The 15,117-nt window shown below is 42.0% G+C and overlaps 1 protein-coding gene across 5 annotated transcripts; it reads left to right on the top strand.

Annotated features, from left to right (window-relative positions):
• Nucleotides 1-70: 70 nt before the first annotated feature.
• Nucleotides 71-13,596, top strand: tfap2c (transcription factor AP-2 gamma (activating enhancer binding protein 2 gamma)). Of its 5 annotated transcripts, none has more exons than XM_056436406.1 (8): nt 71-2,551; nt 6,181-6,636; nt 7,058-7,109; nt 8,341-8,412; nt 8,983-9,205; nt 10,410-10,528; nt 11,656-11,797; nt 11,992-13,596. In XM_056436406.1, the coding sequence occupies exons 1-8, from the start codon at nt 2,522-2,524 to the stop codon at nt 12,284-12,286; spliced, it is 1,389 nt and encodes a 462-aa protein (XP_056292381.1). In that variant the 5' UTR covers nt 71-2,521; the 3' UTR covers nt 12,287-13,596. The 5 variants fall into 5 exon arrangements, with proteins under 5 accessions (XP_056292381.1, XP_056292384.1, XP_056292380.1 ...); XM_056436405.1 differs by lacking the exon at nt 71-2,551 and adding an exon at nt 4,685-5,470 and having other exon boundaries at nt 8,347-8,412; XM_056436404.1 differs by lacking the exon at nt 71-2,551 and adding an exon at nt 4,686-5,470.
• The last annotated feature ends 1,521 nt before the right edge of the window (nt 13,597-15,117 follow it).

Below are 15,117 nucleotides of genomic sequence, written 5' to 3' on the forward strand. Positions count from 1 at the left end.
TTTTGTCTTTTGCTGTGTATTTGTTCTGTGTGTTCTCCGTGCAACGAAGAGCAATAACTACTGTTCATGACCGATGCAACAATTCCCTCATGTGCCCTTCAAGGGAAGATTCACACCCAACACAAGTTCTAAAAAGCTTGTATTAATTACAGCAGCTTACATGTGTTTACATGCCGGAGGTGTGAAAATGGCAACTGGTGTGAAGTTCAGTGTTTATGGTGTTGGCAGCATCTTACTCCAAATTCATATTACAAAAACAGACGTGTTGCTTGGTTGCAGTGACACACACACTGTGTGGTATTGCACATAGTTATCCTCGAATGGCACAGGAGATCAAAACAACTGTTTCTGATTGGTTAGCCCAGTGGTGCAGAAAGTAGCCCATTCAGATATATTACAGCTGTAAAGGTGACAAAACTGTAAACCTCAAATAAAAATAATGCATTCAAAATGTAACTGTAGGGTTTACTTTAGTCAAAATACATTGTTCTGCTTGTTCACTTGGACCGTTTAACGTTTGCCGTGCAGAATGATTTAAGTGTAGAGTTGAAACCAGAAGGCTGTTTTCAGCTTGAAGGAACGTTTCTCTGTTTTTAAAAGGAGCATCTATGAGCAGCAAGTGGTGACACAGCGACGCGTTTAGAACCCAACCGTAGTCCAGACATCTATACACACATCATCTGTACACATGACATACATCCATCTGTCCATCTGGGGAGAGGGATCGTCCTCTGTTGCTCTCCTGAAGGTTTCTTCCCTTTTTTGGGGAGTTTTTCGTGATCACATGTGAGGTCCTGGGACAGGGATGTCGTATGTGCACAGATTGTAAAGCCGTCCGAGGCAAATTTGTAATTTTGGGCAATAGAATATAATCTGAATTGGGGAAAAAATGAATTATATAATATTTAACACGTATACTGAGCTCATTGGTTGACGTGGAGCTCTGTGGTAATGTGACGATGCGGCCACCAGGCGGCGGCAGAGTGCTTGTCACGCTGTGTGACTCGACAGACTTAAACTGTGGTCCCAGGGTAAAACAAGAACATACAAAGAGGGGTCTGCCTGCTTCTCATTACATGTAAATTACACCATAAATATTCCAATCATTGTGGCTACAAATTTAAATAAACAATGCGTCCTCTTGTCTTCGTCCAGCAGCAGTTTTTTATGTAGTTCTGTTGTTGATTTCTATTGTTTTGCGCACATTAGATCATTGAATATATGGTTTCCTGAAAAATAATGCATCAATAATAATAATAATAATAAGAACCACATAAACTCATGTAATTTTTTCTATTTTTTTCGTATTGACCTCTTGTAATGTCACCAGAGAAAGTTCGTTATCTGCGCAGGAGCAAAGACGGTCACCGCATTTTCTAACAGCCTTTTCGTTTATTTGATATATTTAAGCATTTTATTTATAGCACATAATTGGCTGCTTGTGGCCTCATAATTCTGGGAGCTCCCAGATTATTTTGTTCTGTGAATGGATGATTCTGAAGATGATTGGCCAAACCCTGCGTCGCTCAGTTGGACTGCAGACTTCTGATGACGTTTATTTAACTTCCATGGTACATTTTTATTCATTAAGACCATATGGGTATCATTAATATTTTTATTTAAAATTTAATTGGAAATCATAGTCCGGCCTCTAGTTATATGCAGTTGAATTGTCCGATGATGTGTCGCTCAAGAAACAAAAAATCGGGAAAACTGTCCGTTTGCAATTAATATCCATAAACATTGGAAATAGGAATTACATTTTGTGTGTGGAGAATCTGAATACAGGCATGGTCCCCTTTGTTATATGTCCTTACTTAAAACTATATTGTTTGAAAATACTTTATTTTATGACAGGTGTCCGGGCTGCAGATCGGACAGGTGAGATGATTTTCTTAAAACAAGATATGTAAGCTATACTCAAGACACTTTGATCTCGTCATTGGGTTTAGCTAAAGTATTTGGGAGATCAGATAACAACAGACATTTTAGGCCTTAAAAAGCTTCAGTGGCTTTTTGAAAGCAGATTCTTTTGGTCAGCCCGAGGCCATGTGGCTTTGGGGGTGGAATTACCTCATCTAAGTTTAGTCTTATTTTCACCCTTTCTTACACTTTACCTTCTATGACATTGTTTATATTTTTACTCAACTATAGCAGATGATTATTACATTACCAATACGTGCATATTGGTTATAAATAGGTCTAATCATGGTAGGACGTGCCTATTTGATAAAAAATAAAAAATAAATAAAATAAAATAAAAGTTGAATACATTTGTGCACCCCTTTTCTCATATTCGTTAATATGAATGCGCACGCAGTTTTCTACAAAACATCATTTAAATGCGTGTTTCATTGAGGGACTATCGACGGATTGTTTTGATTTATCCCACTCAGGTGTATTACACTGGCGCCGCGCATGCGCACTGCACGACTGTCAGGTGAAGTCGGCGCCGTGAACCTCTCACGGTTTCACTCATTCGCTGCCTCTCAGTGGGATTGCTGTGACTCGAGCCTTGCAGATGTCGGTGCTGGAGAGGATAGACTGGAGGGTGAGTTCTTTTCTCTTCCAGATGACTTCGTTTAAACTCCAACCTGCATCACGTTCAGGTTGTTTTACTACTTTCCACCGTAATCAGCTGTTTGTTATGGCGCGGCGCAAAGGGAGTGTGAGCTTTAGAACAACCCGTGATGTCATGAGGACTGAGGCTTTATTCTCTCAAGAACTGCAAGTGATTCGCTTTCAGGCAGCTGGATTGCTAAATACTGCTTTTTGAAACATAAATACAAATATATAGTTTGCCATATTTTATCTTTGATGATTTTAACCATCTAACCACAGCCTATTTTATTGAATTTTATTGAATTATAAAAGTATATACGAGTTCTGCAGGAACAGATGGATATCATAAAACATTCACGTGCAGCCAGTATACCACTGAGTAATTTAAAAGTACTTCAATATACTCAATAGGTCATATACAATAATGTCGATAATTTACAGTATATTAATATAACCATATCATAGTGCCCTTTATTATGTTGCTATGTGCTGCTGGTTTTCCGGGCCATTTTTTACATTTCAATTTGATTTTATTGTGGAGAGACACATCATAAATCAGCCTTGAAACATAAGGTATTACACCATATTGTATAGACCCCCCTATAGCAAACCAATTGAAAAAAAAATCCTGAAGCAGAATTTATATATTTTCGTGACATTTTAAATGCGTCCCGGCCTGGATCCATTTATTGTTTTACACCTGACATCACTGCAGTCTACTGTTATTAAAAAGACAAGCTGAGCATCATCAGATTTGGTGGAAACATCAGCGTCAGGCCAAGCGTGACTAACTCTCATTAGATCTGATGTGTGTCTCTGCCGACGTAAAATAACATTTAATCAGCGGCTTTTCCCTTCTGCTTCACATCACAACAAGCCAAGGTTCAACACGCAGCACACAGATAATCCTCAGCAGGCACGTCCTGTTGTTCCCATGCAGGCACAGCTCGGGACAAAGGCCCGTCTATTAATCTCACATATTATAATGTGACATTTAGAACTTGTCAAATTGATACAGAACTAATTCATTAAATTAGTCAAAATAGTGCACAACTAGCCTACTCAGTTGCCCACACTCCGGAGAAAGGAGATATTTCATAATGAATTTTAAAAGTTATAACGAGTAAAATAAAATGGAATAAACCGTCAGATGAAGAATGGATTGTTTGGTCGTTATGAATAAAAAAAGAAGAGGAAAACAAACATCTTTTGTTCTCACTTCTGGGTTTTGATGCAAATCAAAGCTTCAAAGCAAGCTTGTTTTAGACATTGCAAAGCTCCACCAAAAATGTAAATGAAGTGAAGAAAGAGTTGTTTGTTGAGATCCTTTGAGCTTTTTTTGTTTTGTTTTTTTGGTTGTTGAGCGAAAGATGCTGCTGAACCCTCGGGCTTATTGCGGTTTGAAACAAGCACTTAGCCACCACTGTGAAACACCGACATCACAATGTCATGGGTCTATTTCAATGACTTTTATTCTAATCATGCATTTAAATCACAGGGTTGCCTCAACTTAATATCTTGCTGATTTGCAACTAAAACAATAATACAAGTTATTTCTATTGGGTAAACGAGCACAAGGATTTAGTAAAGTGATATAAGGTACTATTATTGTACATTATTATACATTAGCTTGTTGTATGCTACTACTACCACTACTGCTATACTACTACTAATGATCATATTATTAATTAAAATGTTATTTATTTTATTTTAGGCCTTATTAAATAATTGCAGTTAATTATATTGATGCTTCCATATTTAAACAACAATAATATAATCAATATGTTTTGTTAACCTACTTTGAAACTTCTTTGTCATCGTCAGAACATACCGCTTCTCTTCATTTGTTAATTAAGAACACCATCATCAAACCGAGCACTGTGATTGGCCGAGAGGCATTCCTGAGCGTCATAACGTCACCATGAGGTCCTCTGTAACCTACAGCAACCCTAAACTGCAACACTTCTTAATCCGAGTTGTAAAACTTCTAAAAATAAATCATATGTCACTCACAATTAAAGCTTTTTATTAATTTATTTTGTTTTACTCAGCAAACCGTGCAAAATAGTTCTTTATTTTATGATTTTTAGAACTATCATGTTCAATATCCTCGTCATTAGCGTGCATATAATAATGCCTGTAAGGAATATAATCCTACACTGAGCCTTCAGGTGTCCTCCTACACGTCCAAAAGCCCTGGCTTCATGTCCCTGATGAAAACAAACACGCTAAAAGCCCACTGGTAGGCGGTGAGAAATCGTGAACCACCGAGAAGTTTCCTCCAGTAAAGTCAATGGGTTTACCGTTTACCTGTCCTGACGCTTTACAGACGGACAGAATTCTGATTGGCTCCGATGTCCCGCCAATCAGCGACGTGTTCCTTTTCCACCTCCTTCGCTGACGTCATCGCGCAGGGTTACGCCCCCTCGCAGCGGCTGTGCAGCCTTCAGTGCTGTAACGTGTGCACCAATAAGACTGAACATCGCTTTTTTCTCCATAAGAGGGAGTCAAGTTTCTTATATGCACCGTTTTTCGCCCACTTGCACAACATAACTACAGGAGACCGGACAGGGGTGTGTGTGTGTGTGGGGGGGAAATATTGCTTGACAACGATTATTTTCTCCCATAGTGGCTTTTGGGAAAACTCACATATGTGGTTGGATAGTCAGGTCGGTCGAGTTTTTAGCCTTCACTCACGACTTGGTCTCTTCGCAGCAGCTGAAGAAACACGGCGGTGGTTCATGATCACCAGGAAGCTTTTGACTTGTTCATACCTGGATTAACTCGCAGGCGACAAGATTTTGTAATTTTTTATTTACTGGGTTTTTTTTGGTAACAGAGAGCCTTTTTCTCTGCCAGAATGTTGTGGAAATTAGCCGACAACGTGAAGTACGAGGATGACTGCGAGGTAAGTTTCGATAGTTGTGAAAACGGGGGATATGCGTGCCTTTCTATTGGCATGTTACACACGTGTTCCATTCAACGACTAGGATGAGGTAGATTGTTATGCTAATGTAAATGATCAAATACATGCAGATAAAATGGAAATTATCAATCAATTTAGCAAAAAAAAAGAAAGAAGCTGAGACGCAAGCTGGAAAAAGCAAAACACAACAACAAACACTTTTCAGAAGAAATGAACGATAATTATTTCGAGGACAGCAACAACCGTGAAATACCTGATACTACTACAACTACTACTACTATTACTACTACAACTACTACTTGTTATTATTATTGTAATAATTGTAATCAATATAACACTTATTTTTTCTAAAAGTTTATCAGGCAAATACTTTGGGTAAATACTAACACACGAGAACATAATTAAATCTAATAATTCAATAACCAATTCAATTTAAATAACAAAATATCCTTTCCCACGCTAATAATATGACAAATACTACTACGTTAATTTGTTTACATTTTTTAATGCAAAGTCTTCATAATATTTCACGCAATCCTCTCTAAACCATTAGGCTATCTTTTGTAGATATCATGCCAGTGGGTAACAGACACATAACTCCCTGGAGGGATACATGTCACCACTACCTGCCATTTTGTGTTTGTATCAGTTGACCTGTATATATATATATGTATATATATTCGGTCCCTCAGGAAAGGCACGACGGCAACAGCAATGGCAACCCCCGGCTGCCCCACCTGCCAGCGGTCAGTCAGCACCTCTACAGCCCGTCTCCCTCCCTCTCACACTCGGCCAGTTCGGACTTCCAGCCCCCGTACTTCCCGCCTCCCTACCAGCCCATCTCCTACCCGCAGTCCGGTGACCCCTACTCCCACCTCGGGGACCCTTTCAACATCAACTCCATACACCAGTCGCAGTCGTCGAACCAGCAGCACTGGCCGGGGCGGCAGGCCCAGGAGGGGCTCGGAGGGCACGGGAGGAGCGGACTGGCGAGTCAGATCCTGGGCCTGGACGGCTCGTCCGGGGTGAGGAGGGAAGGCTTCCGCCGGCCAGAGCTGCTGTCTCCGCACGTGCACAGCATAGAGTCGTCGGTTATCGGTGACAGCATGGGGATGCACGACATGGGGCACGGACTGGAGGAAGTTCAAGTGAGTGGCTCTAATTGATGCGCATACTTTCAATGGCGCTATAGGCGTTGAGGTGTGTGGAGGTCGCTGGTGCACGTGCGTGATTTACTTGCTGAAACAGGTAGCCAAATTTCATAATACTTTTTTTTAAAGATACCATGCAAGCATACAATAATGCTACAATTAATATTTATAAATCACTTAGGCTATAGTTTATAAAACAGTGACAATATCACATAAGAGGATAGAAATACAATAACAGTTCCCCATATTATTTTCTTTGCTTAAAAGAGAGAAAAAAAGACACATTTGCATTATTGTACACACATTAATTTCCACTTGCTATGTATCTATGATTAGTTTATTTATTTATGTTGCTTAACAATACACACAATTAATTAATGCTGCTTCTGTTTTTTTTTTTTTTGTTTTTTATTATCAGCATGTAGATGACCACAGTGATATTATGGCAGACCAGACAGTCATCAAAAAAGGTGAGTCCATTGCATGTTTTTGTCCCCGCAGTTCTCCTACTTTGAAAAGAAAAGAAAAAAACACATTTTGTGATATGCTGTCTTTGTATAACCAAATAAATATGCAGTAATTACTGGCAAGGGCTAGAAATGTACTGTGTGCACAATGTTTTTTTTCACTCTCTACATATTTACAATTGTCATAACAATTACTATAGTGGCATGTCAGGGCACTCAGTTCAGAGAAAGAGGAGTGTTGTATTTGTACTTGCACTGCATATACACTGATAATCCTCATTGCCATGAGATGCACTTATCTAAGCCGGCTGTGATCCTTAGCCTATTCTGTTGGTGAAGGTGCTTGAATGGATGCCCAGTGGGAAAGAACTGATCCCTTTCAAAAACGACAGACTCTAGCTGACAAGACATGAAAATTGAGCAATCTCACAACCTCGCTGTTGACTGTGAGAGAAGAGGACAGCTTTGGATCATCTTTAGGCTGGTTAAGCTTGCCATCGCAGCTCTTTTCAGTTGACATTAACAGGAAATTATGAGTCGATCTTGAAGCAGTGTTTGGCTCTGCAGAACCAGCTTTTAGCCGGGGTGTGGCATGAGGCTCGCATGTGAAGGACAGTTTAGTTATTTGTTGGGACATGAACTGTTTTGAGGGAGAACTTATTCCCGCTGTTTTGTCACAAGGGCTTTATTAAACCGACTTTGAGTCATCAGCTTGAGCAACATTATTCTGCTGCCTCTAACTTTCTTTTTAGTTGTTTAAACCATACACAGATATATAGATAGAGAGATAGAGAGATATATAGATAGATAGATTTTGAAAAAAAAACAAGAACAAAAAAACATTAAAAAAATGTAAACATATATAAAATGTAAACATAAATACAGGTTTTACTACTTACTATTAAAATGTAAACCTCATACTTTAGTTTTCTCATTATTACGCCACGACAGTGAGGTTAATATGATGACATGCACGTGATACTAGACAGTGAATATTGTGTTGTTGTTTTTCTCGAGAGCATTATAGCATATATTTTTGCAATATTATGACGCACAGGAAGAAAGCAACTACAAAGCGATTTTGCACAGACATGTGACGGCTCATTATTATGTTCCCATGCCCCAACGCTATGGGCAATCTAGGTTTTCCACTGGTAAACAATGGCATGTCACTCCCAGCCGTGTGCCCCGGAGGAGCCGTAAAGCACTTGTGTGACTGTGATTTTTGTCTCAGTATTAGGACTACGAGGTGGCAGGAACCTTGATCGCTTACAGAGGACTTATTATCAGGGGGGAATTCTTGCGGGTGAGATAGCTATGTTCTGTAGTTGTGCTGTACTGTTTTGTCTGTCCGATGACTGTCACTGATTTTGTCCGTGGGGAGGGGAGGGAGGGGGGGGGGGGGGCTTTCGTCAAACTTTAGAACCAGCAGCACAAAAAAACAGACACGCACACATTGTCTGTCTAGAATCTTTGAGACCCAGTAATACACAGCAGTGAGGTGTATCTGTGACTTAGAAGAGAGGCTGTGTGTGTGTGTGTGTGTGTGTATCTGTTTGTGGATAGTGTTTGGCATGAGGGCATTCTAGATGTTTAACCATCAGGCATTCGATGTTGGGAAAACCACACCATATTTCCAAAGTCTTTCCTACAGCAGACACTGTTTTTTGTCAGTCGTGCAGAGCTACACACTCACACACACACACTCTGCCTTGTGATTGCGTACAAGAAAGCACAGAAATAATAAGGAAGATGAGAGTAAATGTACATACACAGGAAAAAGTGAATATATAAACAAAATGATTTTTTTGCTTTTCCTTTTGTTGTTCTATACACTCTTCCGCTTACACAATATTTTTTTCCCTTCACCCTCCAGGGCCTATCACTCTCCCCAAAGGCAACGTGCTGGGTCTTCCTTTCCAGAAAGAGTCCCTGCTGGGCATGGTGTCAAACCCCACAGAGGTGTTCTGCTCCGTGCCGGGCCGCCTGTCCTTGCTGAGCTCCACTTCCAAGTACAAGGTTACCGTGGCCGAGGTCCAGAGACGCCTGTCACCCCCCGAGTGCCTCAATGCATCGCTACTGGGAGGCGTTTTACGCAGGTCAGAGCTCAGACTCACTCAACATGACAGTTGGATTTGATCATAATTTCCTTGTTTCTGTTTGTGAAAGTCTTCGATATAACACCAGGGATACAGCAGCACTGAGTCACCCACAAATACGGGAATCTAATTTAAACATATTTCATTTGAGTAAAAAATAAATAAATCTATATCTCTATTATCTGCATGCTTGGTAAGAATGTCCAAACTGTGGAGTAGCGGCGAGATCTGTAGACTGGAGCTCGGCAGCACATGGGGAAAGCTTTTCTGAAAGCACAGCTCGTCTCAGTCGCTCAGGCTCATCATTTTCTTTTCGGCGTACGGTTCACGACATTCTTTCTGTGGTCTGCACATTTTGGTTCCGTGCTTCCTCTGGGGATCATCGACAGAGTCAGTACCAATCGGAAGACTCCGTGGGTGTGTCTGTGTGTGTGTGTGTGTGTGTGTTTGTGAGGGGTTGCAGCGCGGGTCGGTTTATATCTGTGGCAGAGCAGTTGACCTTATGGCACATATGTTAGTGTGTCTGTTGAGGGACTGTGTGGTTACTGTACGTACACAACACCCCTGACCGGAGCACTTTGTGCTTGGAGTGCACGTTTGCCACTTCCCATGTGCCTGTGTTAACGCTGACACACACAGACACACACACACACACGCACGATCGCAGACATTTTGAAGTAGGTCATATCGCACTAGGGGGGGGATCGTTAGCGGAGGGGGGGTGGGGTGGGGTGGGGGCACCCATACACACATGCTTCCCTAAAGATGCTCCCTCTCTCACCCGCCACGGGGAGGGAGAGCTCGCCCTGCAGTCATGCGTAAAACCGAATCGGCCACCGCAAGTGGGGAGTGTAAATGTTCCTGCGTGTGCGAGTGGTGTTCTCCGCTACTCTTTGAGAGGGTCAGGAGAGCCTCTCTGTGCGATTTATTTGTTATCGAGAGTGCACAATGAGAACTTCTGCAGGAGTGAGTGCAAGACCTCCTCTGACAGGTTGTGTGTGCAATCTCTAGATCTTAGCTGACGGCACAATACTCACACACATCGATTCCTCCCAATGTGTTGCTCTCAAGCAAACGCAAATCAACCAAATATTGTGTGCGAGGAGATCGGCGAACGCCATGTTCATTTTGTAATAACCCCATGAACGGGTTTAACACTTTTGTTAGATATATAACGCGTATTTTTTGTGTTCTTCTTCTGCAGAGCCAAGTCGAAAAATGGAGGTCGCTCTCTGAGAGAAAAGCTGGATAAGATCGGGCTCAACCTGCCTGCGGGAAGAAGGAAGGCCGCCAATGTCACACTACTTACCTCACTCGTGGAAGGTAGGACATGTCACTCAGTGGTGCAGTGCGCCTGCACAGGTGTAATTGCTGTTTGCAGCGGCAGGAATGTCGCTGCCTGAGAGCGAGAACGTCAATCTCATTCACGCAGTTATGCGTGTTCAATATATCAAGATGTCGCCCGACATCTTTCATTGTTCAAATACTTGAACGAAAGTAACTTTGTGCCGAGTAACTCCTTGAACTATCTTAGATCAAATTGATTATTTTGATCTTTTTTTAGCTTAGTGTCTGGAAAAACTTTTTTTCCGGCACCAACTCTACCACTGTTACGACAGTGTTATTACGTATTACACGGCACTATAGGCCACACATTTAACATCAAGGAGTTATGCTGCTATAAAGATCAACGGCACACCTTCACCCTTCCTCGTCAATGCCTGTGACGCCTCATCGTAAAAACGTTATCACTCTAATCACATCTACCTGCCGCGGGGCTGAGGTGGAATATTTATTTTGTTGCTCCCTACATGCCCAATTCTTATAAATGGGCCGATGATTCTGTGCAGCAGAATGACTGGAGGCGTGTGTTATTTAGAGACCTTCAAAGCTGAATTAGGCCTTGTTATCTTGTGTTTGACTCGCCAGGAGGGCCTGCTGACCTTAAAGATTGTGCTTCTGAATAGCTGCCCGCATCCTCAAGTGACGTGCGTGTCTATCAATAAGCGGTGCTGTAGAGCCGTGGGCACTCTCTGCTAGCATTTATCCACATAAGCCCATTATGACCATGTCTAACTACCCTCGAGACGGAAATATATTCATCTCACTGGCTCGTCTTCCCCTCTGGCTAGAGGACTGAGCACAGCTGATTATTCTGTTGTTCAACTGCTTCGCTTCATGCGCCTTGATGCTCTGTGTGCATCAGGTCCAAAATGGAGCCGCTCGTATAATTCCACAAATTGATAAATTGCTGATGCCGGCCAGCTCGCCATTTGATCTTTGCCCAGAGTGCCGGAGGACACGCAGTGATAACGACTGTGTAAATAATAATAATAATCATTATTCTTTCATGATTATACAGTCTTGGTTTGAGACCAAGAGCCAAGTGTTAACTTTACTCCTTTCGTTTATTCTCTGACAAGTTTTTTCTCTTTCTTTTTCCCTGATAGGTGAAGCGGTTCATTTAGCGAGAGACTTCGGTTACGTGTGTGAGACGGAGTTTCCTGCAAAGGCAATCGCTGAATACCTCGGCAGGCCGCACGTGGAACGCAACGAGGTCAACTCTCGCAAGAACATGCTCCTCGCTGCCAAGTAAGCGTCCTGTCTTTACGCTCGTATTTAATTTGAATGGAAATACACTAGCAGGGTAGGATTTACCTGAATTCTTATGTTGCTGCCGGAGCATTTATTGATTGTTGGAGAATTGGGCCGACTTGATTTCCTGCAGACTCGTGTTGTGTAAGTATTTTCCCACTTCCTAAATTATTCTTGTTTTCTACCAACAGGCAAATCTGCAAGGAGTTCACCGACCTGCTGACTCAGGACCGTTCGCCTCTGGGAAACTCTCGGCCGGCCCCCATCATGGAGCCTGGAATCCAAGGCTGCCTGACCCACTTCAGCCTCATCACTCATGGCTTTGGCTCTCCCGCCATCTGCGCCGCCATGACCTCGCTTCAGAACTACCTGAACGAGGCGCTCAAACAAGTGGACAAGATGTACCTGAGCTCTGGCAGCGACACCCAGGGATCCTCAGACAGTGGAAGCAAATCTGCAGACAAAATGGACAAGCACAGGAAATGAGAGCTCAGAGGAGAATCCTTATGAACTTGAGAACCCCCGATTCCCTTAATCTTGGCGCCCTGTCTGCCCTTTTTGGATAAAAAAATATATAAAAATCAATATTGATTGATAAGTATTGTCATTTTGAGAGCTGTGCGCATGCGTGTATGTGTGTCTGTGTGTGTGTGTGTGTCCCTGCACTGTTGAATTTCCATCCTGTATTTTGAGAAGTGGAGGATTTCTAAGAACTCATCCAGTTGGCTACAAATCAGCCCTGATGACGAACGCCTCTGTGAACTGGTCCAAATGGGAGCCCAGATTGTGCGGGCATTGAACGCACCATATCATACTCACCACCACGCGGCTCCTTATAGTTTGCCAAATATCGCGACGCTACGACTATCGGACCGGCTCCCATGTTGACAAGAGGAGGAAAAGAACAAAGTGCATACTGTGTTTTTTCCCCATCTAAAGGACATCATTTCAAGATGAGTCGCTGTGGCTGTGAATTCCTCTCACCCCGCCCCCCACCCCTCTTCTTCCCCTTACCCCCCTCCTGCTCCGTCTGCAGGCAAATCCTCTGATTTCCTGTGTCTCAATGGACTTGCAAAAGGAAAAATTTTATATGAGAAAGAGAGAGAAGAAAATCCACTTCGTTTTCTTTCTTTTTTTTGCTTGATTTGTACAACCACTTCAAAATGGATACAGTGTTATTGTGCTTTATTCATGGAAGATGATTTGAATCTTATGTAGGCCCGAAATGAGAAAGAGACGATTTTGGGTTTTTCAGTCTGTGTTTGGTCACAAACCAGAGACTTCACAGCCTCTTCAGTGTTCATGTGGATTACAGACAGCAATGCTTCCATTGTTACTCTATCTTTTCAACCTGGCAGCGTTCTTGTTGTGACCATTCAGCATTCTTAGTATTTAAAAAAAAACAAGTTACCACCAAGCTACCAACCACTTCAGTCTTGCCAGAGTGTATGTTTGTTGTGAGAATGTGTGTAAATGTATATATTTCTTTCTTTAAATTTTTTAAATTAGACATGAAATTCCAAACATAGAATTTAATCCAGTGTCTTGTCCTGGATGTAAATATTTTCTAATTTATGTTGTAATTTAATGGGCTTGTGTAAATAATGGTATCATTCTGGTGTATGGTTTCACTTTTTATGATAATGTGTTTAACTTTTATAAATGGGTTAGTTTTTTATCGAGTAGAGGTTAGGAAGTGGGCATGATATACTTTTTTTTGAAAATATGTAAAAAAACAAAACTGTTTTAAAGTTTCAGGAAAAAAATAAAAAATAAAATGAAAGGCTCAAGGCTGATTCAGTGAGTCGGTGATGTTGCCCGGGCCACACTAAAAACACACACACTCTTTTTTTGTGTGCTTTATTTTTATGTTGCAGTGTTCCACAGATGATGGTTAAGTCATGGGTTGGAAGATGCTCCTATTAATAAACAGCAAAGAAAAAACAACAACTTAAGGGAACAGTGGCCATCAGTATCTGCTCTCACTTCACAAGTAGGCAGTGTGGCTCAGTGAGAACTCACACACCATGTGATGATGCACAGCTGAGTGCAAACAAACGTCTTTCAATGCTTAAACATACAGCACTTTTAACATATACAGAATAAATTTCTCCAAGCGCTCATCTTCTTTGTCAACCTTTTTCTTTTCCTCCTTGCTGAGCAGGTGGGCCCCATCGCGTTGTGTCGATCTGCTTCTGGTTTCACGGTGTATATTTCTTCTATTCAAATTCATTGTTGCTAGTGTCACGCCGCCGAGGATTCCTTTGATGTCTGTGAGAAAAAAAGGCGTGTTGTGTTTTCAAAACTGCAGAGGATATTTGCATGTGGCTGAAGGTTGCTTGATAATCACTTGCCGAGCCAGTTCCTGTTGATTCATGTGGTCCATGTGTTTATGTGTTTCAGGAGCTTGTGTCTTACCCATAATAACACCAAACCAGGGCTGAATGAAACACATTGGTGCTCTTTTTAGCATTGGAAACGCTGAATATACGAGTAGCATCTTATAATCCACAACGATATACATGCTATATACTCCCTGACATTTCTCCTCATATGTGCTGCATTAGCCGATGGCCATATATCCAGCACTGGAGGTCAGTAGGTGAAACGTGTGTGTTTTGCAAAGGCCAGACTGCATGTAAAAGAGGCAGCAGCAGCAGTGAGCCATACCTATCAGTTAAACAAGTATCAGCCTCTCCCCTCAGAACCTGTAAAACCAGACCTGTCAACCTGGTGGCTCACTGCCCTCTCAGCGGTTGACTTTAACTGCCTTCAGTTACTCTTAGCTCGTACGCTTGGCCCTGAGAAAGTGTATAATAGAAGGAGGAGGAGGAGGCGGCGGCGGTGGGAGAAAGAGGCGGTGGACTTCGGGTGTCTTTGATGACCGGTTGAACACGGTTGAGGCATCAACCTTCCTGTGTCTGAGGCTTTGATTGGAAGTTATTTGCTCTGTCTTTTCTCTCACGACTGTCTTTCATGTTGTCACTCTGTCAGTCACATGACGGGCCTTTGTTTTGGCAGCCGTGAGCTATTGAACACATGCCTCCCACTCACTTTATTTACCTTTGTCGTCAGCTGAGGAGTTCCCCTCTGGCCAAGTGTGCTGAGTTAGAGCTTGTCAGATGAGTATCTCAAAGGAATACTTCTACCACAAAATGACCATTTGTATCAAATGTCTGCCGCGTGCAACCTTGAATTCACCAAGAAAAGCTTTTCTCAGAGCGAAAAAGCTGAGAGGGGAGCAAATACTTGATGAATTTAGGTAAATGGAGGCCAGATTTCACAACAGCAAAAAGTGTATCAAATATTCATTTAAA

This window comes from Pseudoliparis swirei, chromosome 18 (assembly GCF_029220125.1).
Source record: "Pseudoliparis swirei isolate HS2019 ecotype Mariana Trench chromosome 18, NWPU_hadal_v1, whole genome shotgun sequence".
Lineage (NCBI taxonomy): Eukaryota > Metazoa > Chordata > Actinopteri > Perciformes > Liparidae > Pseudoliparis > Pseudoliparis swirei.

What these genes read in the sequence shown, in the direction of transcription:
- tfap2c (XM_056436404.1), top strand. Translation starts at nt 5,423, where the DNA reads ATGTTGTGGAAATTAGCCGACAACGTGAAGTACGAGGATGACTGCGAG. An exon ending in CCAGACAGTCATCAAAAAAG is followed by an intron (nt 7,110 to 8,340) that starts GTGAGTCCATTG and finishes TTTTTGTCTCAG; the next exon opens with TATTAGGACTACGAGGTGGC. An exon ending in TCAGGGGGGAATTCTTGCGG is followed by an intron (nt 8,413 to 8,982) that starts GTGAGATAGCTA and finishes TTCACCCTCCAG; the next exon opens with GGCCTATCACTCTCCCCAAA.